This window comes from Anomaloglossus baeobatrachus, chromosome 2, assembly GCF_048569485.1.
Source record: "Anomaloglossus baeobatrachus isolate aAnoBae1 chromosome 2, aAnoBae1.hap1, whole genome shotgun sequence".
In the NCBI taxonomy this organism is placed as follows: domain Eukaryota; kingdom Metazoa; phylum Chordata; class Amphibia; order Anura; family Aromobatidae; genus Anomaloglossus; species Anomaloglossus baeobatrachus.
The window spans coordinates 663,229,022-663,247,882 of NC_134354.1; the positions used below are offsets into that span (position 1 = coordinate 663,229,022).

The 18,861-nt window shown below is 49.9% G+C and overlaps 1 protein-coding gene across 3 annotated transcripts in view; it reads left to right on the top strand.

Moving 5' to 3' along the window:
* The window catches only part of KIF5A (kinesin family member 5A), a 259,310-nt gene that overhangs the window by 126,218 nt on the left and 114,231 nt on the right, over positions 1-18,861 (top strand). For all 3 annotated transcript variants that reach the window (XM_075337080.1, XM_075337081.1, XM_075337082.1), the window contains exons 7-8: positions 3,220-3,307; positions 5,055-5,179. In XM_075337080.1, coding sequence (XP_075193195.1) covers positions 3,220-3,307; positions 5,055-5,179 — 213 coding nt within the window. The remainder of the gene's footprint in view (positions 1-3,219; positions 3,308-5,054; positions 5,180-18,861) is intronic.

The window sequence follows — 18,861 nt, forward strand, 5'->3', positions numbered from 1 at the left end:
GCGGTGGCCGCTCTAAAGGCGGAAGGAGTGGTGACCTCCGTCCCTCTTCAGGAACAAGGTCACGGTTTTTACTCCAATCTGTTTGTGGTCCCAAAAAAGGACGGATCGTATCGGCCCGTCCTGGATCTAAAGTTGCTCAACAGACACGTAAAAGTCAGGAGGTTCCGGATGGAATCCCTACGCTCCGTCATAGCCTCAATGTCTCAAGGAGATTTTCTAGCATCAATAGATATCAAAGATGCGTATCTCCACGTGCCGATCGCACCAGAGCATCAGCGTTTCCTACGCTTCGTCATACACGACGAACACCTGCAGTTCGTAGCGTTACCTTTCGGTCTGGCAACAGCCCCCCGGGTCTTCACCAAAGTCATGGCAGCAGTAGTAGCTGTTCTGCACTCGCAGGGTCACTCGGTCATCCCGTATCTAGACGACCTGCTTATAAAGGCACCCTCTCAAGAGGCATGCCAACACAGTCTGAAGGTGGCACTAGACACTCTCCAGAGTTTCGGGTGGATTATCAACTTTCCAAAGTCTCATCTAACCCCGACCCAATCTCTGACTTATCTTGGCATGGAGTTTCATACTCTCTCAGCGATAGTGAAGCTTCCACTGGACAAGCAGTGCTCGCTACGGACTGGAGTGCAATCTCTCCTTCAGAGCCAGTCGCACTCACTGAGGCGCCTCATGCATTTCCTAGGAAAGATGGTAGCAGCAATGGAGGCAGTCCCGTTCGCGCAGTTTCATCTGCGCCCTCTACAATGGGACATTCTACGCCAATGGGACGGGAAATCGACGTCCCTCGACAGGACTGTCTCCCTCTCTCAGACTGCCAAGGACTCTCTGCGTTGGTGGCTTCTCCCCACCTCATTGTCACAGGGAAAGTCGTTCCTTCCCCCGTCCTGGGCAGTGGTCACGACGGATGCGAGCCTATCAGGGTGGGGAGCGGTGTATCTCCACCACAGGGCTCAGGGGATGTGGACTCTGGAAGAGTCCACCCTGCAGATCAATGTTCTGGAAATCAGAGCAATCTATCTTGCCCTGCGAGCCTTCCAACAATGGCTGGAAGGCAAGCAGATTCGGATTCAGTCGGACAATTCCACGGCGGTGGCGTACATCAACCACCAAGGGGGAACACGCAGTCGCCAAGCTTTTCAAGAAGTCCAACGGATTTTGACGTGGGTGGAAAGCAGAGCGTCCACCATATCCGCAGTTCACATCCCAGGCGTGGAAAACTGGGAAGCAGACTTTCTCAGTCGCCAGGGCATGGACGCAGGAGAATGGTCCCTTCACCCGGACGTGTTTCAGCAGATCTGTTGCCGCTGGGGGACGCCGGACGTCGATCTGATGGCGTCACGGCACAACAACAAGGTCCCAGTTTTCATGGCACGGTCTCACGATCACCGAGCACTGGCGGCAGACGCCTTGGTTCAGGATTGGTCGCAATTCCGACTCCCCTATGTGTTCCCACCTCTAGCATTGTTACCCAGAGTTCTCCGGAAAATCAGGTCCGACTGCCATCGAGCCATACTCGTCGCTCCAGATTGGCCAAGAAGGTCGTGGTACCCGGATCTGTGGCATCTCACGGTAGGCCAACCGTGGACACTACCAGACCGTCCAGATTTGCTGTCTCAAGGGCCGTTTTTCCATCTGAATTCTGCGGCCCTGAACCTGACTGTGTGGCCATTGAGTCCTGGATCCTAGCGGCCTCAGGTTTATCTCATGAAGTTGTTGCCACAATGAGACAGGCTAGAAAACCATCCTCAGCTAAGATCTATCACAGAACGTGGAAGATATTCTTAGCGTGGTGCTTGGCTCAAGGGTTTTCTCCCTGGCCATTTGCATTGCCAATTTTTCTTTCCTTCCTGCAGTCTGGGTTGGAAAAAGGTTTGTCGCTTAGCTCTCTTAAGGGTCAAGTCTCCGCGCTATCCGTATTCTTTCAGAAGCGCTTGGCACGGCTTTCTAAAGTACGCACGTTTCTCCAAGGAGTTTGTCATATCGTTCCTCCTTACAGACGGCCATTGGAACCCTGGGATCTGAACAAGGTTCTCATTGCTCTCCAGAAGCCGCCTTTCGAGCCTTTGAAAGAGGTTCCCCTTTCTCGGCTTTCACAAAAGGTAGTTTTTCTTGTGGCGGTCACGTCTCTTCGAAGAGTGTCCGAGCTAGCGGCGTTATCTTGCAAATCTCCCTTCCTGGTGTTTCACCAAGACAAGGTAGTACTGCGTCCAATTCCAGAGTTTTCTCCCAAGGTGGTTTCTTCCTTTCATCTCAATCAGGATATCACTTTGCCATCTTTGTGTCCGCATCCAGTTCACCAATTTGAAAAGGGTTTACATCTGTTGGACCTGGTGAGAGCACTCAGGATTTACATTTCTCGCACGGCGGCTCTACGCCGTTCTGATGCGCTCTTTGTCCTAGTCGCTGGTCAGCATAAGGGATCGCAAGCTTCCAAATCCACCCTGGCGCGGTGGATCAAGGAACCAATTCTTCACACATACCGTTCTGCTGGGCTTCCGATTCCATCTGGACTGAAGGCCCATTCTACCAGAGCCGTGGGTGCGTCCTGGGCATTGCGGCATCAGGCTACGGCTCAGCAAGTGTGCCAAGCGGCTACCTGGTCGAGTCTGCACACGTTTACCAAACACTATCAAGTGCATACCTACGCTTCGGCAGATGCCAGCCTAGGTAGACAGGTCCTTCAGGCGGCGGTGGCCCACCTGTAGGAAGAGGCTGTCTGACAGCCCGTTCATGTGGTATCTTTTTACCCACCCAGGGACTGCTTTTGGACGTCCCACTGTCTGGGTCTCCCAATTAGGAGCGAAAAAGAAGAAGGGAATTTTGTTTACTTACCGTAAATTCCTTTTCTTCTAGCTCCAATTGGGAGACCCAGCACCCGCCCTATTTGTTCTTAGGGTTTCGTTTTTCGGGTGCACATGTTGTTCATGTTGTTTCTTAAGTTCTCCGATCGTGTTATCGGATTGAATTTGTTTTTGAAACTGTTATTGGCTTTCCTCCTTCTTGCTTTGGTACTAAAACTGAGGAATCTGTACTCCTACGGGAGGGTGTATAGCCAGAAGGGGAGGGGCCTTACACTTTTAAGTGTAGTTCTTTGTGCGGCCTCCAGAGGCAGTAGCTATACACCCACTGTCTGGGTCTCCCAATTGGAGCTAGAAGAAAAGGAATTTACGGTAAGTAAACAAAATTCCCTTCTTTCTACTTCAGGGATGTACTGAACGTTTTGTGTCCAGTCCAGAGGAGATCCTCGATGTGATTGATGAAGGAAAGTCCAACCGCCATGTTGCTGTCACAAGTAAGGACTGAGAGGAGTTATTGGATGCTAGATTTTTATTGAATGAAGTAACTGGTGATGAATGTATGAAGAAGACTGGCTTGTAATCCATGTACCTTGCACTACAACATATCTCGGCCCGCCATCTGTCATCAGATTTTTGCCACCTAATGTGAGAGCAGCATAACATAATGTCAGAGACCCTGATTCCAGTGATGTATCATGTACTGAGCTGCTTGCTGTACTTTTGACAGGATCAAAGGACATTAGCACTAGAGGGCTAATAAACCTGCTGCCATGTAGTCCTTTATATTTCCATAACAAGCTCTGTATATTCCTGCCAACACCACTGATTGGCAGCTTTCTGCCTATGTGCGGTGTACACAGAAAGCTGCCAATCAGTGATGTTGGTGAGGTTATACAGAGCTCTGCTATCAGAGAACTAGTAAATCTGCATATTGATTGATTTTACAGAATGACAGCAAACAGCCCAGTAAGTGACAAATTGCTGGAATAAGGGCCTGTCTATATTATGCTGCTCAGATGGGGGAGCAAAAACCTGGTGATTCTCTCTATCTGTTTCATACAATTTGTAGGATATTACATTAATTTTTAGCAGCAAAAAGCACTTCATAGTCAAATGAAAAGCATAGTGTCAATATTATATACCTAATATTGTGTATGCACAGAACTGTATCCATCTATCTTTCTCTCTATCTCTCTTTCATCTATCTGTCTATCTATCTATCCCTCTATATATCTATCTATTTATCTATCTATCTATCAATCATCTATCTATCTATCTATCCCTCTATCATCTATCTATCCCTCTATCTATCTATCTATCCCTCTATCTATCTATCATCTATCTATCTATCCCTCTATCATCTATCTATCTATCTATCCCTCTATCATCTATCTATCCCTCTATCTATCTATCTATCTATCTATCTATCCCTCTATCTATCTATCTATCATCTATCTATCTATCCCTCTATCCCTCTTATCTATCTATCTATCCCTCTATCTATCTATCTATCTATCTATCATCTATCTATCCCTCTATCCCTCTATCTATCCCTCTATCTATCTATCTATCTATCCCTCTATCTATCTATCATCTATCTATCTATCTATCATCTATCCCTCTATCTATCTATCTATCATCTATCTATCTATCTAGCTATCTATCATCTATCTATCTATCTATCAATCATCTATCTATCTATCTAGCTATCTATCTATCTATCAATCATCTATCTATCTATCTAGCTATCTATCTATCTATCAATCATCTATCTATCTATCTAGCTATCTATCTATCTATCAATCATCTGTCTATCTAGCTAGCAATATATCATCTATCTATCTATCAATCATCTATCTATCTATCTAGCTATCTATCTATCTATCAATCAATCATCTGTGTATCTAGCTAGCTATCTATCCCTCTATCTATCTATCTATCTATCTATCTATCTATCTATCATCTATCTATCTATCTATCTATCTATCAATCATCTGTCTATCTAGCTAGCTATCTATCCCTCTATCTATCTATCTATCTATCATCTATCTATCAATCATCTGTCTATCTATCTAGCTATCTATCATCTATCTCAGAGCTACTATTGTTCCCTTCAGTATGTTTTGGGTAAAAGAACAAATAAATAGGAAAGGATATTGCTCCTCATATGAGCTCCATTTCGTCCCGTACTTGACTTGTGCAGTTTCATCTTTTCTCACTGTGCCATGCTGTCTCTTTCAGACATGAATGAGCACAGTTCCCGCAGTCACAGCATCTTCCTCATCAATATCAAGCAGGAGAATGTGGAGACAGAACAGAAGCTGAGTGGAAAGCTGTACCTGGTGGACTTGGCTGGCAGTGAAAAGGTCAGAATCAGAACCATTAGATGACTAGTTTTTTACTTTTCTACAATATCTTGGATCATTTTTAGGGTGATCACTATTACCTATGTAAAAGAAAAAAAAAACCCTGCCTGATATGGTATAAAATAAAAAAACCAAACAATATATTCTCACCTTTCGATCTCCTGTTGCTCTTGTCTCTTGTCCACTTCTAGGGTGGTGCTAGGAGAGGAGCAGTGGGGACTGATTCTCAAAACTCGCCATTTGGTTCTGACATTCAATTATTCATTTGTTAACCATCCACTAAGGTCCATATAGGAAGTATAAGCACATGCGCATTGCAGTTTGTGTGTAGTACAGGTGTATGACCATGTAATGCTTTATATATTTTATTTTACCAATAACTAATGTTTCTCTATAAAAAAAAAACCTCTAGTTGACTCGCTCATGTTTTTGTCTATATTGTCAGGTCATCCTCTAATGCGGCGTTGTGTTTTGATCGTATCTTTTATGTATTTATTTCTCTATCACTTCATTAGGGGACATAGGAAACCATGGGTGGGTGTATGCTGCTGCCACTAGGAGGCGACACTATGAAAAAAATGGACTGCTCCTCAGCAGAGTACACCCACCAACTTGAACCAAGCTAATCAGTTTTAGCTTAGTGTCTGTCGGAGGCAGACTTGGTTTTCCCTTGGAGACATTTCTATCTTACATTTGTTGTTTTTGCTTGGTTTCTCATTTTCTTTGTCGCTCCATTGGGAGGCCCAGACAATTGGGTGTATAGCTTCTGCCTCCGGAGGCCACACAAAGTATTACACTTTAAAAAGTGTAACCCCTCCCCTCTGCCTATACACCCCCCCGTGCATCACGGGCTCCTCAGTTTTTATGCTTTGTGTTGAAGGAGGCACACATGCGCTCATGCTCCCATCTTAGTCAGCAGCAGCTGCTGATTATATCGGATGGAAGAAAAGAGGGCCCTAACAGGGCTCCCGGCATGCTCCCTTCTCACCCCACTAAGTCGGCGGTGTTGTTAAGGTTGAGGTACCCATTGCGGGTACACAGGCCGGAGCCACATGCCGTTTTCCTTCCCCATCCCTTAGGGGCTCTGGGAGAAGTGGGATCCTATCCGGTCATCCAGGCACTGGGACCGGGCTCCCTCCGCAGCCCCTGTGGGATTCTGACGGACAGGAGACTGAGTATCATCAGGGACAGGGCCCTGCATCTACAGGTACTCTGTGTCCCCTTGGGGACGGTGCATGGAGCACCTTGACCTCAGACGCTGCAGCGACTGCGGTGTTGGTATGAGACCGGGACTACCGCGCCGACCGCGCCTGCTTGCCGGCCGCGGTTTTAACTTTAGTCCCCGGCTTTTGCGGCCTAGTGCCTTAAACTCCCGCCCCCGGGCCTGCCAGTCAGGGGGAAGGGCGGGACGGTCGGTCTGACGCCGACAGTGAGGGCTGGAGCACACTTGGCTGTCCTCCGCCCCCTTCACTAATCACTCTAGGGCACCAGATTCCCGCACAGGTACTCTGTGTCCCCTTGGGGACGGTGCATGGAGCACCTTGGCCTCAGACGCTGCAGCGACTGCGGTGTTGGTATGAGACCGGGGACTACCGCGCCGACCGCGCCTGCTTGCCGGCCGCGGTTTTAACTTTAGTCCCCCGGCTTTTGCGGCCTAGTGCCTTAAACTCCCGCCCCCGGGCCTGCCAGTCAGGGGGAAGGGCGGGACGGTCGGTCTGACGCCGACAGTGAGGGCTGGAGCACACTTGGCTGTCCTCCGCCCCCCTCACTATTCACTCTGGGGCACCAGATTCCCGCACTTTTGTAGTTACGCCCACGGCTCCCTCCTCCCTGTGAACGCCGACAGCCATGTTTTAAGCACATTCTGCCGGTGGAGGACTTCTGGCAGCACCTCTGGGAGACCCGAGGCAGGGAATCTGGTGGCCACACACTGCTTGAGCGGTCGGTAAGCCAGGTGGCTTCTTCCCACCGGTGCTGGGCCCCCTAGAGTGCTGAACTGTATATATATATATTATATTTGTATACATTTTCTCGGTTCGGCTGTACTGTTAGCTTGTGGCTATATATCCCTCAGTGATCACTCTCCTGGGAGACTACAGCATGTCGTTCACAAGGAGCAAGGGTGCCAAGACACAGGGTTATTTTGCAACCTGTACCTCTTGTGCGGCTATGCTACCTGCAGGTTCCACCTACCCTCACTGTGAGCAATGCTCGGGCCATGTGGCACTCGCTCAGCCGGAGCCTGGGGCACTGGTGGGACCCTCGGCCCAGGTAGACCCGCCGGCTTCCCCTGTCCAGGCGGCAGGGACAGAGTTTGCAGCTTTTGCTGAGAAACTCTCTGAGTCACTTTCACAATCCATGGCTCAGTCTATGGACAAATGGTCTGCTAAGATACTAGAAGCTTTGCAGCCCAGACCGGCCCTTACACAGGCCCCGGGCACTGCGGGATCGCCCCCAGGCCCCTCTCGGTCTGCGACGAAGCGTGCTCCTGGGGTGGCCTCTAGTTATTACGTGGAGGACTCCGGCACGGACTGCAGTCCCAGACCGGCTAAGCGGGCTCGCTTAGAATCTTCCCCGACTTCATCACGCTGTTCGGGGTCTCAGCCTGAGGACTCTCTAGAGGATGAGGCGGAGGTCGCAGCCCAGGACTCTGACCCTGACGTTGCTCTCAATCTTGATACACCTGAAGGGGACGCCATAGTAAATGACCTTATAGCGTCCATCAACCAGGTGCTAGATCTTTCTCCCCCAACTCTACCTATAGAGGAGTCGGCAGCACAGCAGGAGAAGCACCAATTTAGGTTTCCCAAACGTACTCGGAGTGTTTTCTTCGATCACTCGAACTTCAGAGATGCTGTCCAGAAGCACAGGGCTTTCCCGGACAAGCGCTTTACTAAACGCCTTAATGACACACGTTACCCCTTCCCCTCTGACGTAGTTAAGGGTTGGGCTCAGTGTCCCAAGGTGGATCCTCCAGTCTCTAGACTGGCGGCTAGATCCGTAGTAGCAGTGGCTGACGGTTCAACGCTCAAGGAAGCCACGGACAGGCAGATAGAGCTCCTAATGAAATCCATCTATGAAGCCATAGGCGCGTCCTTTGCCCCAGCCTTTGCAGCAGTGTGGGCACTCCAGGCTATCTCAGCTTGTCTGTCTGAGATTAATGCGGTCACCCGTACCTCTGCTCCGCAAGTAGCGTCTTTGACGTCTCAGGCGTCGGTATTTTCATCCTACGCCATGAATGCTGTCCTGGACTCGGCTAGCCGTACAGCGGTAGCATCCGCCAATTCGGTGGCAGTCCGCAGGGCCATGTGGCTACGCGAATGGAAGGCAGACTCTGCTTCCAAGAAGTTCTTGACCGGTTTGCCCTTTTCTGGCGTCCGATTGTTTGGCGAACAATTGGATGAAATTATTAAGCAATCCAAGGGAAAGGACTCGTCCAAACCCGACCCAGCCCAAACCAAAGAGACCTCAGCAACGAAAAATTCAAGCGAGGTTTCGGTCCTTTCGGCCCTCAGCCAGGTCCCAATCCTCATCGTCCAACAGGCCACAGAAGAGCCAGAGAAACTCTTCTGCATGGCGGTCTAAGTCACGTCCTCCAAAGACCGCCGGAGGCACCGTCTCCAAGGCGGCCTCCTCATGACTTTCGGCCTCCCCAAACCGCATCCTCGATCGGTGGCAGGCTCTCCCGCTTTTGCGACGCCTGGTGGCCACATGTCCAAGACCGATGGGTGAGGGACATTCTGTCTCACGGTTACAGGATAGAGTTCAGCTCTCGTCCTCCGACTCGTTTTTTCAGAACATCTCCACCCCCCGAGCGAACCAAGGTCATGGCATCCGTGGTGGCGGTCCTACACTCTCAGGGCCACTCGGTGATCCCTTACTTAGACGATCTCCTAGTCAAGGCACCCTCCCGGGTGGCATGTCAACACAGTCTGACCGTGGCTCTGGAGACTCTCCAGAGGTTCGGGTGGATCATCAATTTCCCAAAGTCAAAATTGACTCCGACCCAATCACTGACTTACCTCGGGATGGAGTTTCATACTCTCTCAGCGATAGTCAAGCTACCGCTGGACAAACAGCGTTCGCTGCAAACAGGGGTGCAATCTCTCCTTCGGGCCCAGTCACACCCCTTGAGGCGCCTCATGCACTTCCTTGGGAAGATGGTGGCAGCAATGGAGGCAGTTCCCTTTGCGCAGTTTCATCTGCGTCCACTCCAATGGGACATTCTCCGCAAATGGGACAAGAGGTCGACGTCCTTAGACAGGAACGTCTCTCTTTCTCTGGCAGCCAAGACCTCTCTTCAGTGGTGGCTTCTTCCCACTCCCCTGTCGAAGGGAAAATCTTTCCTGCCCCCATCCTGGGCTGTGGTCACGACGGACGCGAGTCTGTCAGGGTGGGGAGCGGTTTTTCTCCACCACAAGGCTCAGGGAACTTGGTCTCCGACAGAGTCCTCCCTTCAGATCAATGTTCTGGAGATAAGGGCAGTGTATCTAGCCCTAAAAGCGTTCCATCGGTGGCTGGAGGGCAGGCAGATCCGCATACAGTCGGACAACGCCACGGCGGTCGCGTACATCAACCACCAGGGCGGCACTCGCAGTCATCAAGCCTTCCAAGAAGTTCGGCGGATTCTGCTGTGGGCGGAGGCCACAGCCTCCACCATCTCCGCGGTTTACATCCCAGGCGTAGAAAACTGGGAAGCAGACTTTCTCAGTCGCCAGGGCATGGACGCAGGGGAATGGTCTCTTCACCCGGACGTGTTTCAAGAGATCTGTTGCCGCTGGGGAACGCCGGACGTCGATCTCATGGCGTCTCGGCACAACAACAAAGTCCCGGCATTCATGGCACGGTCTCAGGATCACAGAGCTCTGGCGGTGGACGCCTTAGTTCAGGATTGGTCGCAGTTTCGACTGCCTTATGTATTCCCTCCTCTGGCAATGCTGCCCATAGTGTTGCGCAAGATCAGGTCCGACTGCCGCCGCGCCATCCTCGTCGCTCCAGACTGGCCGAGGAGGTCGTGGTACCCGGACCTGTGGCAGCTCACGGTGGGTCAACCGTGGGCGCTCCCAGACCGACCAGACTTGCTGTCTCAAGGGCCATTTTTCCATCTGAATTCTGCGGCCCTCAACCTGACTTTGTGGCCATTGAGTCCTGGCTCCTAGTGTCCTCAGGGTTATCTCAAGAGGTCATTGCCACTATGAGACAGGCCAGGAAACCAACGTCAGCCAAGATCTATCACAGGGCTTGGAGGATCTTCTTAGCCTGGTGCTCTGATAAGGGGTTTACCCCCTGGCCGTTTGCCTTACCCACGTTTCTTTCCTTCCTTCAATCCGGAATGGACAAGGGTTTGTCTCTCGGCTCTCTCAAGGGACAAGTCTCGGCGCTTTCCGTGTTTTTTCAAAAGCGTCTAGCCAGGCTTCCGCAGGTCCGCACGTTCCTGCAGGGAGCTTGCCACATAGTTCCACCTTACAAGCGTCCGCTGGAACCCTGGGATCTCAACAGGGTTCTACGGGCTCTTCAGAAACCGCCTTTTGAGCCGCTGCGGGATGTCTCTCTATCACGTCTTTCGCAGAAGGTGGCATTTCTAGTGGCAGTCACATCACTCCGAAGAGTGTCAGAGCTTGCAGCGCTGTCATGCAAAGCCCCCTTCCTGGTATTTCACCAGGATAAGGTGGTTCTGCGTCCGGTCCCGGACTTTCTCCCCAAAGTGGTGTCCCCTTTTCATCTCAATCAGGATATCTCCTTACCTTCATTTTGCCCTCATCCAATTCACCAATGTGAAAAGGATTTGCATTTGTTAGATCTAGTGAGAGCACTCCGGATCTACGTGTCTCGCACGGCGCCACTGCGCCGTTCTGATGCGCTCTTTGTCCTTGTCGCTGGCCAGCGTAAGGGGTCGCAGGCTTCCAGGTCAACCTTGGCTCGGTGGATCAAGGAACCGATTTTTGAAGCCTACTGTTCTTCTGGGCTTCCGATTCCTTCAGGGCTGAAAGCCCATTCTACCAGAGCCGTGGGTGCGTCCTGGGCATTGCGGCACCGGGCGACGGCTCAGCAGGTGTGTCAGGCAGCTACCTGGTCTAGTCTGCACACTTTCACGAAACACTATCAGGTGCATACCTATGCTTCGGCGGATGCCAGTTTAGGTAGGCTAGTCCTTCAGGCGGCGGTTGCCCACCTGTAAGAGGAGGGCCGTTGTTGGCTCTTTTTATCAGGGTATTCTTTTACCCACCCAGGGACTGCTTTTGGACGTCCCAATTGTCTGGGTCTCCCAATGGAGCGACAAAGAAGAAGGGAATTTTGTTTACTTACCGTAAATTCCTTTTCTTCTAGCTCCTATTGGGAGACCCAGCACCCGCCCCTGTTCCCTTCAGGCTGTTGTTCTTTTGTGTACACATGTTGTTCATGTTGAATTGTTCTTTTGGTTCATGGTTTTAAGTTCTCCGAGCATCCTTCGGATTGAATTTACCTTAGACCAATTTATAAGTTTCCTCCTTCCTGCTTTTGCACCAAAACTGAGGAGCCCGTGATGCACGGGGGGGTGTATAGGCAGAGGGGAGGGGTTACACTTTTTAAAGTGTAATACTTTGTGTGGCCTCCGGAGGCAGAAGCTATACACCCAATTGTCTGGGTCTCCCAATAGGAGCTAGAAGAAAAGGAATTTACGGTAAGTAAACAAAATTCCCTTCTTTTGGCTTTCAGGCTCAGCTTGTCATTGGGTAAACAGTGAGGGAGAGCCACTCTTTCACCACCTAAGAAATCAAGAGAACAGTATGGCCTGAACCACATCGTACCCTCTCTGGTCTGCGTGGCAGGACCTTTACTCTAACACGTCATTGGTTAGGGGCGTCCAGACGGTCCCCTGCCATCCATCTCCAGCACTGCTCGCCACCAGAAAGAGACGGTGCGCTTGCAGAAATTCCTCTATGTTGAACCCACATTAGGCCCCCACTGCCCTGAAAGAGAACTCGCCTGCATCTCCTGAGTGGGTCGCAGCTCTAGCACAGTTTGTGGTGGACCTAATCAAGATTTCCCAGAGTTTGGTTTCGGTGATGAGCATCTGCCTATTTCTTCATCCGCGTCTGGGGCTCAATTCGCTTCTAGGGCCAATCGGATGCTCCAGTTCATACAGGCTGCATTCGAAGCTGCAGGATCCTCTATTTGCCCATCTTTTGTACTTGTGTCTCTAAGTCACGTTCCCCGTGGGCTAAACTACTTTGTCAGGGTGTCCTATCTGGGGCTCCAACCGACAAGCTAGTGGTCTTGGCCAGCCAGATAGCTGACGCTGGAAAATATCTCCTGTATGCTTCCATAGACACTGCTGATAGTGTTATCAGTATTGTGGCCATCCATCAATTCTTATTTATGGCTTAAAGAATGGAATACTAATGCAGCATCCAAGTCTTTCACAAGTATTTCTTATCAGAGTTTCCTACTCTTCGGGACAAAGTTGGACCAGATCATTTTGAATGCCAACGGTTGCATGTTTCTCCCCCAACAAAAGTAAAAGCGGTCTCATTCTAAAAGATTGACTCTTCAGTTCCGTTCCTTTCATCAGTTCTCGTTTTCAGGGATTTGCGTTGTCAAGAAAAGAGCCAGGTGCAGCAGAAAAGCGAAATCCCCTCCTTTGGACCAGCCGCCTCCTGGAGGTCATGCGGCATCAGGGTAGATTGGCAACATCCAGATGTCCCAGATTTTCCTCCACATGACTGGGCTCTCTCACCTGGAGAACAGCTAGGATGGGCAGTCGTCGCCTTCTGTTTTTGGGACGCAGGACTCTTAGTATTCGAAGATGCCTGGGCCAAGGAGGTAATCCCTTTCGGCTACAAAATAGAGTTCTATTCTCTCCCTCAGTCCCACTTTTTTCAAGTCGCGCCCACCTAGGGACCCCTCCCTGGTTCCAGGTTTTTCAAGTCAATCTGTTCCCTCCACCAATCAGGTATCATCATTCTCATCCTTTCCTGTCCAACAATAACTCTTCAGGTTTATATTCAAACCTGTTTGTGGTCCCAATCAAGGATGGCTCCTTCCCAACCCATCCTGTATCTCAAACGCTTGAACAAGTGCATCCACATTTGGCATTTCAAAATGGAGTCTCTTCACTCCATTGTAGTCTCGATGGAACCAGCAGAGTTTCTCTGTTTGGGGGACTTTCAGGATGCCTTCACATCTACACTTTTCCAGCGTACCACAGATTTCTGCTCTTTGAAATTCAAGATTCTCACTTTTGGTTCACAGCCCTTACCTTTGGCCTAGCCACAGCTCCTGAGGTCTTCACCAAGGTCATGGCTGTAGTAATTACCATTCTTCCAGCCAGACGCATCCTAGTGATTTCTTATTTGGACAAGATTTTGATCAAAGCTCCCTCTGCCAATCCTGTTCTAAGGCTATGTGCGCACAGTGCGTTTTTCGCGGCGTTTTTGGCCTCAAAACTGCATGACTTTGCTTCCCCAGCAAAGTCTATGAGTTTTCATTTTTGCTGTCCGCACACAACTGTTTTTTTAAGCTGCGTTTTTGAGCTTGAAAAAAAAAAATGGACATGTCAATTCTTTCCTGCGTTTTTCTGCGTTTTCCGCCCATTCAATGCATTGGAAAAACGCAGCAAAACGCAGAGATCAAAAACGCAGCAAAACGCAGCCAAAAACGCACCAAATCGCGGTAAAAACGCATGCGTTTTTTGATGCGTTTTTTTTACGCAGGTGCATTTTTGTGCGTTTTTAGCGCCCAAAAACGCAGCGTCAAAAAAACGCAGCGTGCGCACATAGCCTAAGAGTCTCCAAGTCACTATTGACACTCTGACCCGTCTCTGCTAGATCATTAACAGATCGAAATCATCTCTGATCCTCGCCCAGCACTTGTCTTTTCTAGGAATGCTGTTCAATACTTCATGCACAAGAATCTTCCTTCCAGAAGAAAAGGTCTCAGCCTTGTTACAGGGGATACTCTCTCTCAGATTCTCTCCATCACGGTCACTTTGGTTCTGCACGAGCCTATAGGCGAAGATGGTAGCAGTGAAGAAAGCAGTCCAATTTGCACAGTTTCACACTTGCTCCCTTTAGCTTGCTCTTTTGTTTAGATGGGACAGAACAGCATCATCTCTGGACTTACTCATCCTCTTTCCTCCATGAATCAAACAGTCCTTAAACTGGTGACTATATTCCCCCATCATCCTCTGTTGGAGATAATTTCTCCCGATATGTTGGAAAATCGGGACGATGGACACCAGCCTTATCGGCTGAGAAGCAGTGTTTCGAAGTTTCACAGTTCAGGGTCGCTGGAAAACTCAAAAACCATCTTTTACCATTAATTTCCTGAAACTCAGCCTTATTTCTTGCTCTTAATCATGGCAGGACCTTCTCTTGTGCCATCCAATTCGGATTCACTGCGACAATGCAATGATCGTGGCATACATCGACCACCAGGGTGGAACTTACCACTCAGTGTGTGAGTGGTCTCTGAACCCAGCAATCTTTGACCTGATCTGCCAGAGATGGGGCACCCTGGACGAAGATCTCATGGCGTCCAGAAGAAACAACCAGGTCCCTCGGTTTATGTGTTAAGGGGGCCTTACAAGCAGCGATATCGCGGCCGCCGGTAAGCTGTAGTTCGTCGTTCCCGAGGTGTCACACATAGCGATGTGTGGTGCCTCGGGAACGACGAACAACCTGCGTCCTCAACAATGAACAATTTTTGGAAAAGGAATGACGTGTCAACGATGTACGATTAGGTGAGTAATTTCCATCGTTAACGGTCGTTCCTGCGGTGTTACACGCAACAACGTCGCTAACGATGCCGGATGTGCGTCACGGAATCCGTGACCCCGGCGATATACCATTAGATACGTTGTTGCGTGTAACGGGGCCTTAAAGGGCACTTTACACGCAGCGATATCGCTATCGATATCGCTAGCGAGCGTCCCTGTCCCCGTCGGTTGTGCATCACGGGCAAATCGCTGCCTGTGGCGCACAACATCGCTTACACCCGTCACACATACTTACCTGCCTAGCGACGTCGCTGTGGCCGGCGAACCGCCTCCTTTCCAAGGGGGCGGTTCGTGCGGCATCACAGCGGCATCACTAAGCGGCCGCCAAATAGAAGTGGAGGGGCGGAGATGAGCGGGACGAACATCCCGCCCACCTTCTTCCTTCCTCATTGCGGGTGCCCTCGTTCCTGCAGTGTCACACGTAGCGATGTGTGCTGCCACAGGAATGATGAACAACCTGCGTCCTGCAACAGCAACGATAATCGGGAATGGAACGATGCGTCAACGATCAACGATATGGTGAGTATTTTTGATCGTTAACGGTCGTTCGTGCATTTCACACGCAGCGATGTCACTAACGAGGCCGGATGTGCGTCACGAATTCCGTGACCCCAACGACATCTCGTTAGCGATGTCGTTGCGTGTAAAGCGGCCTTTAGTCCCAGTTCTCCCTTCCATATCTGTTTCCCCCTCTGCCTCTGATACCTAAAGTGATCAAGAAGGTCAATGTGTAAGGAGGAGTGCTAGTCAGCCTTGTAGCCCCAGACTAGCCCAGAAGAACCTTGTTCTCGGAGATAATCAATCTTCTTGCAGACGTCCTTTGGAAGCTTCAAGACCATTCAGATCTTCTCTCCCATGGCTCCTTCTTCCACCAGAATTCAGTCTCTTAGTTTAATGACACAGCTATTGAAAAACAATTTTGAAGGCAGGATTTTTTCCGATCAGGTCATTCAAACTCTGATGAAAGTGATGAAGTCCTCTTCATCCCGTTTGTATCATCGCACATGGAAGGCCTTCTTCTGCCAGTGTTATCCTTTTCTCTTCCACTTCTGCTGGCCTTTTTACAGTCTGGTCTCGAGTTCCTTGCTGTCTGTTAGCTCCCTTAAAGAGGTTGGCCACTACTTTAACATTGATGGCCTATCTTTAGGATAGGTCATCAATGTCTGATCGGCTGGGGTCTGACACCCCGCACCCCAGCCAATCAGCTGTTCTCGATGACAGTGGCAGCAGCAGGCAGCTGGAAATGCTCAGTTCTTGAGCTTCCCTGTCAGTTGATATAGGTCACCTCTGGGTAATGAACATCCGCCTCTTGTTGAATTGAATGTGAGAAGGATTTTCCGTACCTTTCTGTGGCCACTATCAAAAGACGGGGCATCTCCAGAATTGAGCATTTCTGGCCATCTGCTGCACTGGCACAGAGAACAGCTGATCGGCAGGGGTGCAAGGTGTCGGATTCCATACGATCAGACTTTGATGATCTATTCTGGCTTCCCGCTCTCAGATCAAGAACTTTTAATAGGGCGTTACTAACTCTGTGCTTCTTGTTAGATCTCCTGTTGCTCCATGGGATCTCAATTTGGCTTTGGACGTTCTTCAAAGTCCCCCTTTTGAACACTTTCAGGAAATTTCTCTCCTCTTCATTTATTGGAAAGTTGCATTCCTGGTCGCAATCACTTCCATTTGGTGAGCCTGAGTTTCGCTTCCCTCTATTTCTTCCCATCCTGGGTACTGCTTTAACCCCTTAACGACCGCCGATACGCCTTTTAACGGCGACAAATTAGGGTACTTCTTCCGATCCGCCGCTTTTTAACGGCGGTCGGAAAAAAGGGTCTAGCGCCCCCCAGAGTCAGAAAATTTCCGGGGTCTCAGCTGCCGGGGGTAGCTGAGACCCTGGAGATCATGATTCTGGCCGGTTTTTCCGGTCCCCGCTCACCTGATGACCGGTATACACCGTATACCGATGATCAGGTTACAGTAAATGACCGCGCCGGTAAAAAATCATTTAGCTCCCATCTGGCATAAACAAACATGTCAGATGGGAGATAAATCTCCTCCCCCGGTCCTTTCGGGTCCCCCGGTGTCGCCGAAGTGTCCCCCCACCCCCCCTCCCTCCCGAAAATCTAACATTGCGCTGCACATACCGGCGCGCACAGCAGCGCGCCGGCCGCATTTCCCCCTTTCCTATGGTTTCTGTCGCATGTGCTATGACACATACGACAGAAACCTGCTCCCCAGGCCCTGGCAGGTCACCCCCTATTCCCACCCCGGTGTTCCCCGGTGTCCCCCGTACCTGTCAGCTCTGATCCCCCGCGGCCCCCTCCTCCTTCACAGTGCACGCCGGTCACACGTGCAGAGCGCGGCTGACAGCTTCCTGTGTCTGTGACTCAGACGCTGGCTGCTGCTGCTGCTTGCACAGAGTCTGCAGCTGTGACCCGGGGAGGGTGGGTGCAAATTCTTTGCACCCACTCTCCTCAAATGGAGGGTCTGCACTCCTAGAAAATGGGGGATACGTTCCCTGAACGTGCCCCCCATATTCTAGAAGGTCCAGAATCGCCGCGGGGCTTTCACAATGGATTACAGCAGGGACCAGATTTTTTTTTTTTCTTTTCAATAAATTGGCCAAAAGAGGGAATGTTTTTGGGGAGTGTTTTTTCAAATAAAATTTTTTTTTGTTGTCAATTTTTTTTTATTATTACTGTCAATTAGTTATGTCTGGTATCAAATAGACGCCGTGACATAACTAATTGCTGGGCTTGATGCCAGGTGACATTACACATCTGGTATCAACCCCATTTATTACCCCGTTTACCAACGCACCAGGGCGCGGGATGAGTTGGGGCGAAGCGCCAGGATTGGCGCATCTAATGTATGCGCCACTTCTGGGGCGGCTGCGGCCTGCTATTTTTAGGCTGGGAAGAGTCCAATAACCATGGCTCTTCCCACCCTGAGAATACCAGACCCCAGCTGTCAGCTTCACCTTGGCTGGTGATCTAATTTGGGGGGACCCTATGTTTTTTTTTTTTTTTAATTATTTATTTATAAATAATTAAAAAAAAAACAACAGCTTGGGGAGCCCTCCAAATTGATCACCAGCCAAGGTGAAGCTGTCAGCTGTGGTTTGCAGGCTACAGCTGTCTGCTTTACCCTAGCTGGCTATCAAAAATAGGGGGGACCCCACGTCATTTATTTTAATTATTTTTTTTTCTTTTTGGGCTAAATACAAGGCTAGGCACCCTTTAGTGCCACATGAAAGGCACTAAAGGGCGCCAGCTTAGACTATGCAGGGGGGTGGGACGTTATATATGTTTGACATCTATCCATTTATCCATTGTAGCATTTTAGGCTATGTGCCCACAATCAGGGTTTGCAGCGTTTTGGGCGCAGAGTGTTTTCCCTGCGTCCATAACGCTGCGTTGTGCAGTAGAAGCACAGTGGAAGGATTTTTAGAAATCCCATGCCCACTGTGCTTCTTTTCTCCGCAGCATAAACTGACCTGTGGCGCAGCTTCCCGAGCCTCAGCATGTCAATTTATGCTGCGGAGACAAGAGTGTTCTCTGCAGGTAGAATAGAACTAAAGTCCACAGCAGCCTGAACCCAAATCGTGGGCATGGGCAGCTGCGTTCTCCCGTGGACAACACTCACATCTCTGCAGGAAGGCTGACACTGTGTACTAGACGCCGTGTCGCTGGATCATGGCCACATAGCCTAAAAGTGAGAAATTTGTTGCTATAGCAACATTTTTGTGAAGTACCTGTGGATTCAAAATGCTTACTATACTCCTGAATAAAATCCTTGAGGGGTCCAGTTTCCAAAATGGAGTCACTTGTGGGGGGTTTCTAATGTATAGGTACCCAAGAGGCCCTGCTAATGTGACATGGTGCGCGCAATTTATTTCAAGTTTTCCAAAATTCAAATGGTGCTCCTT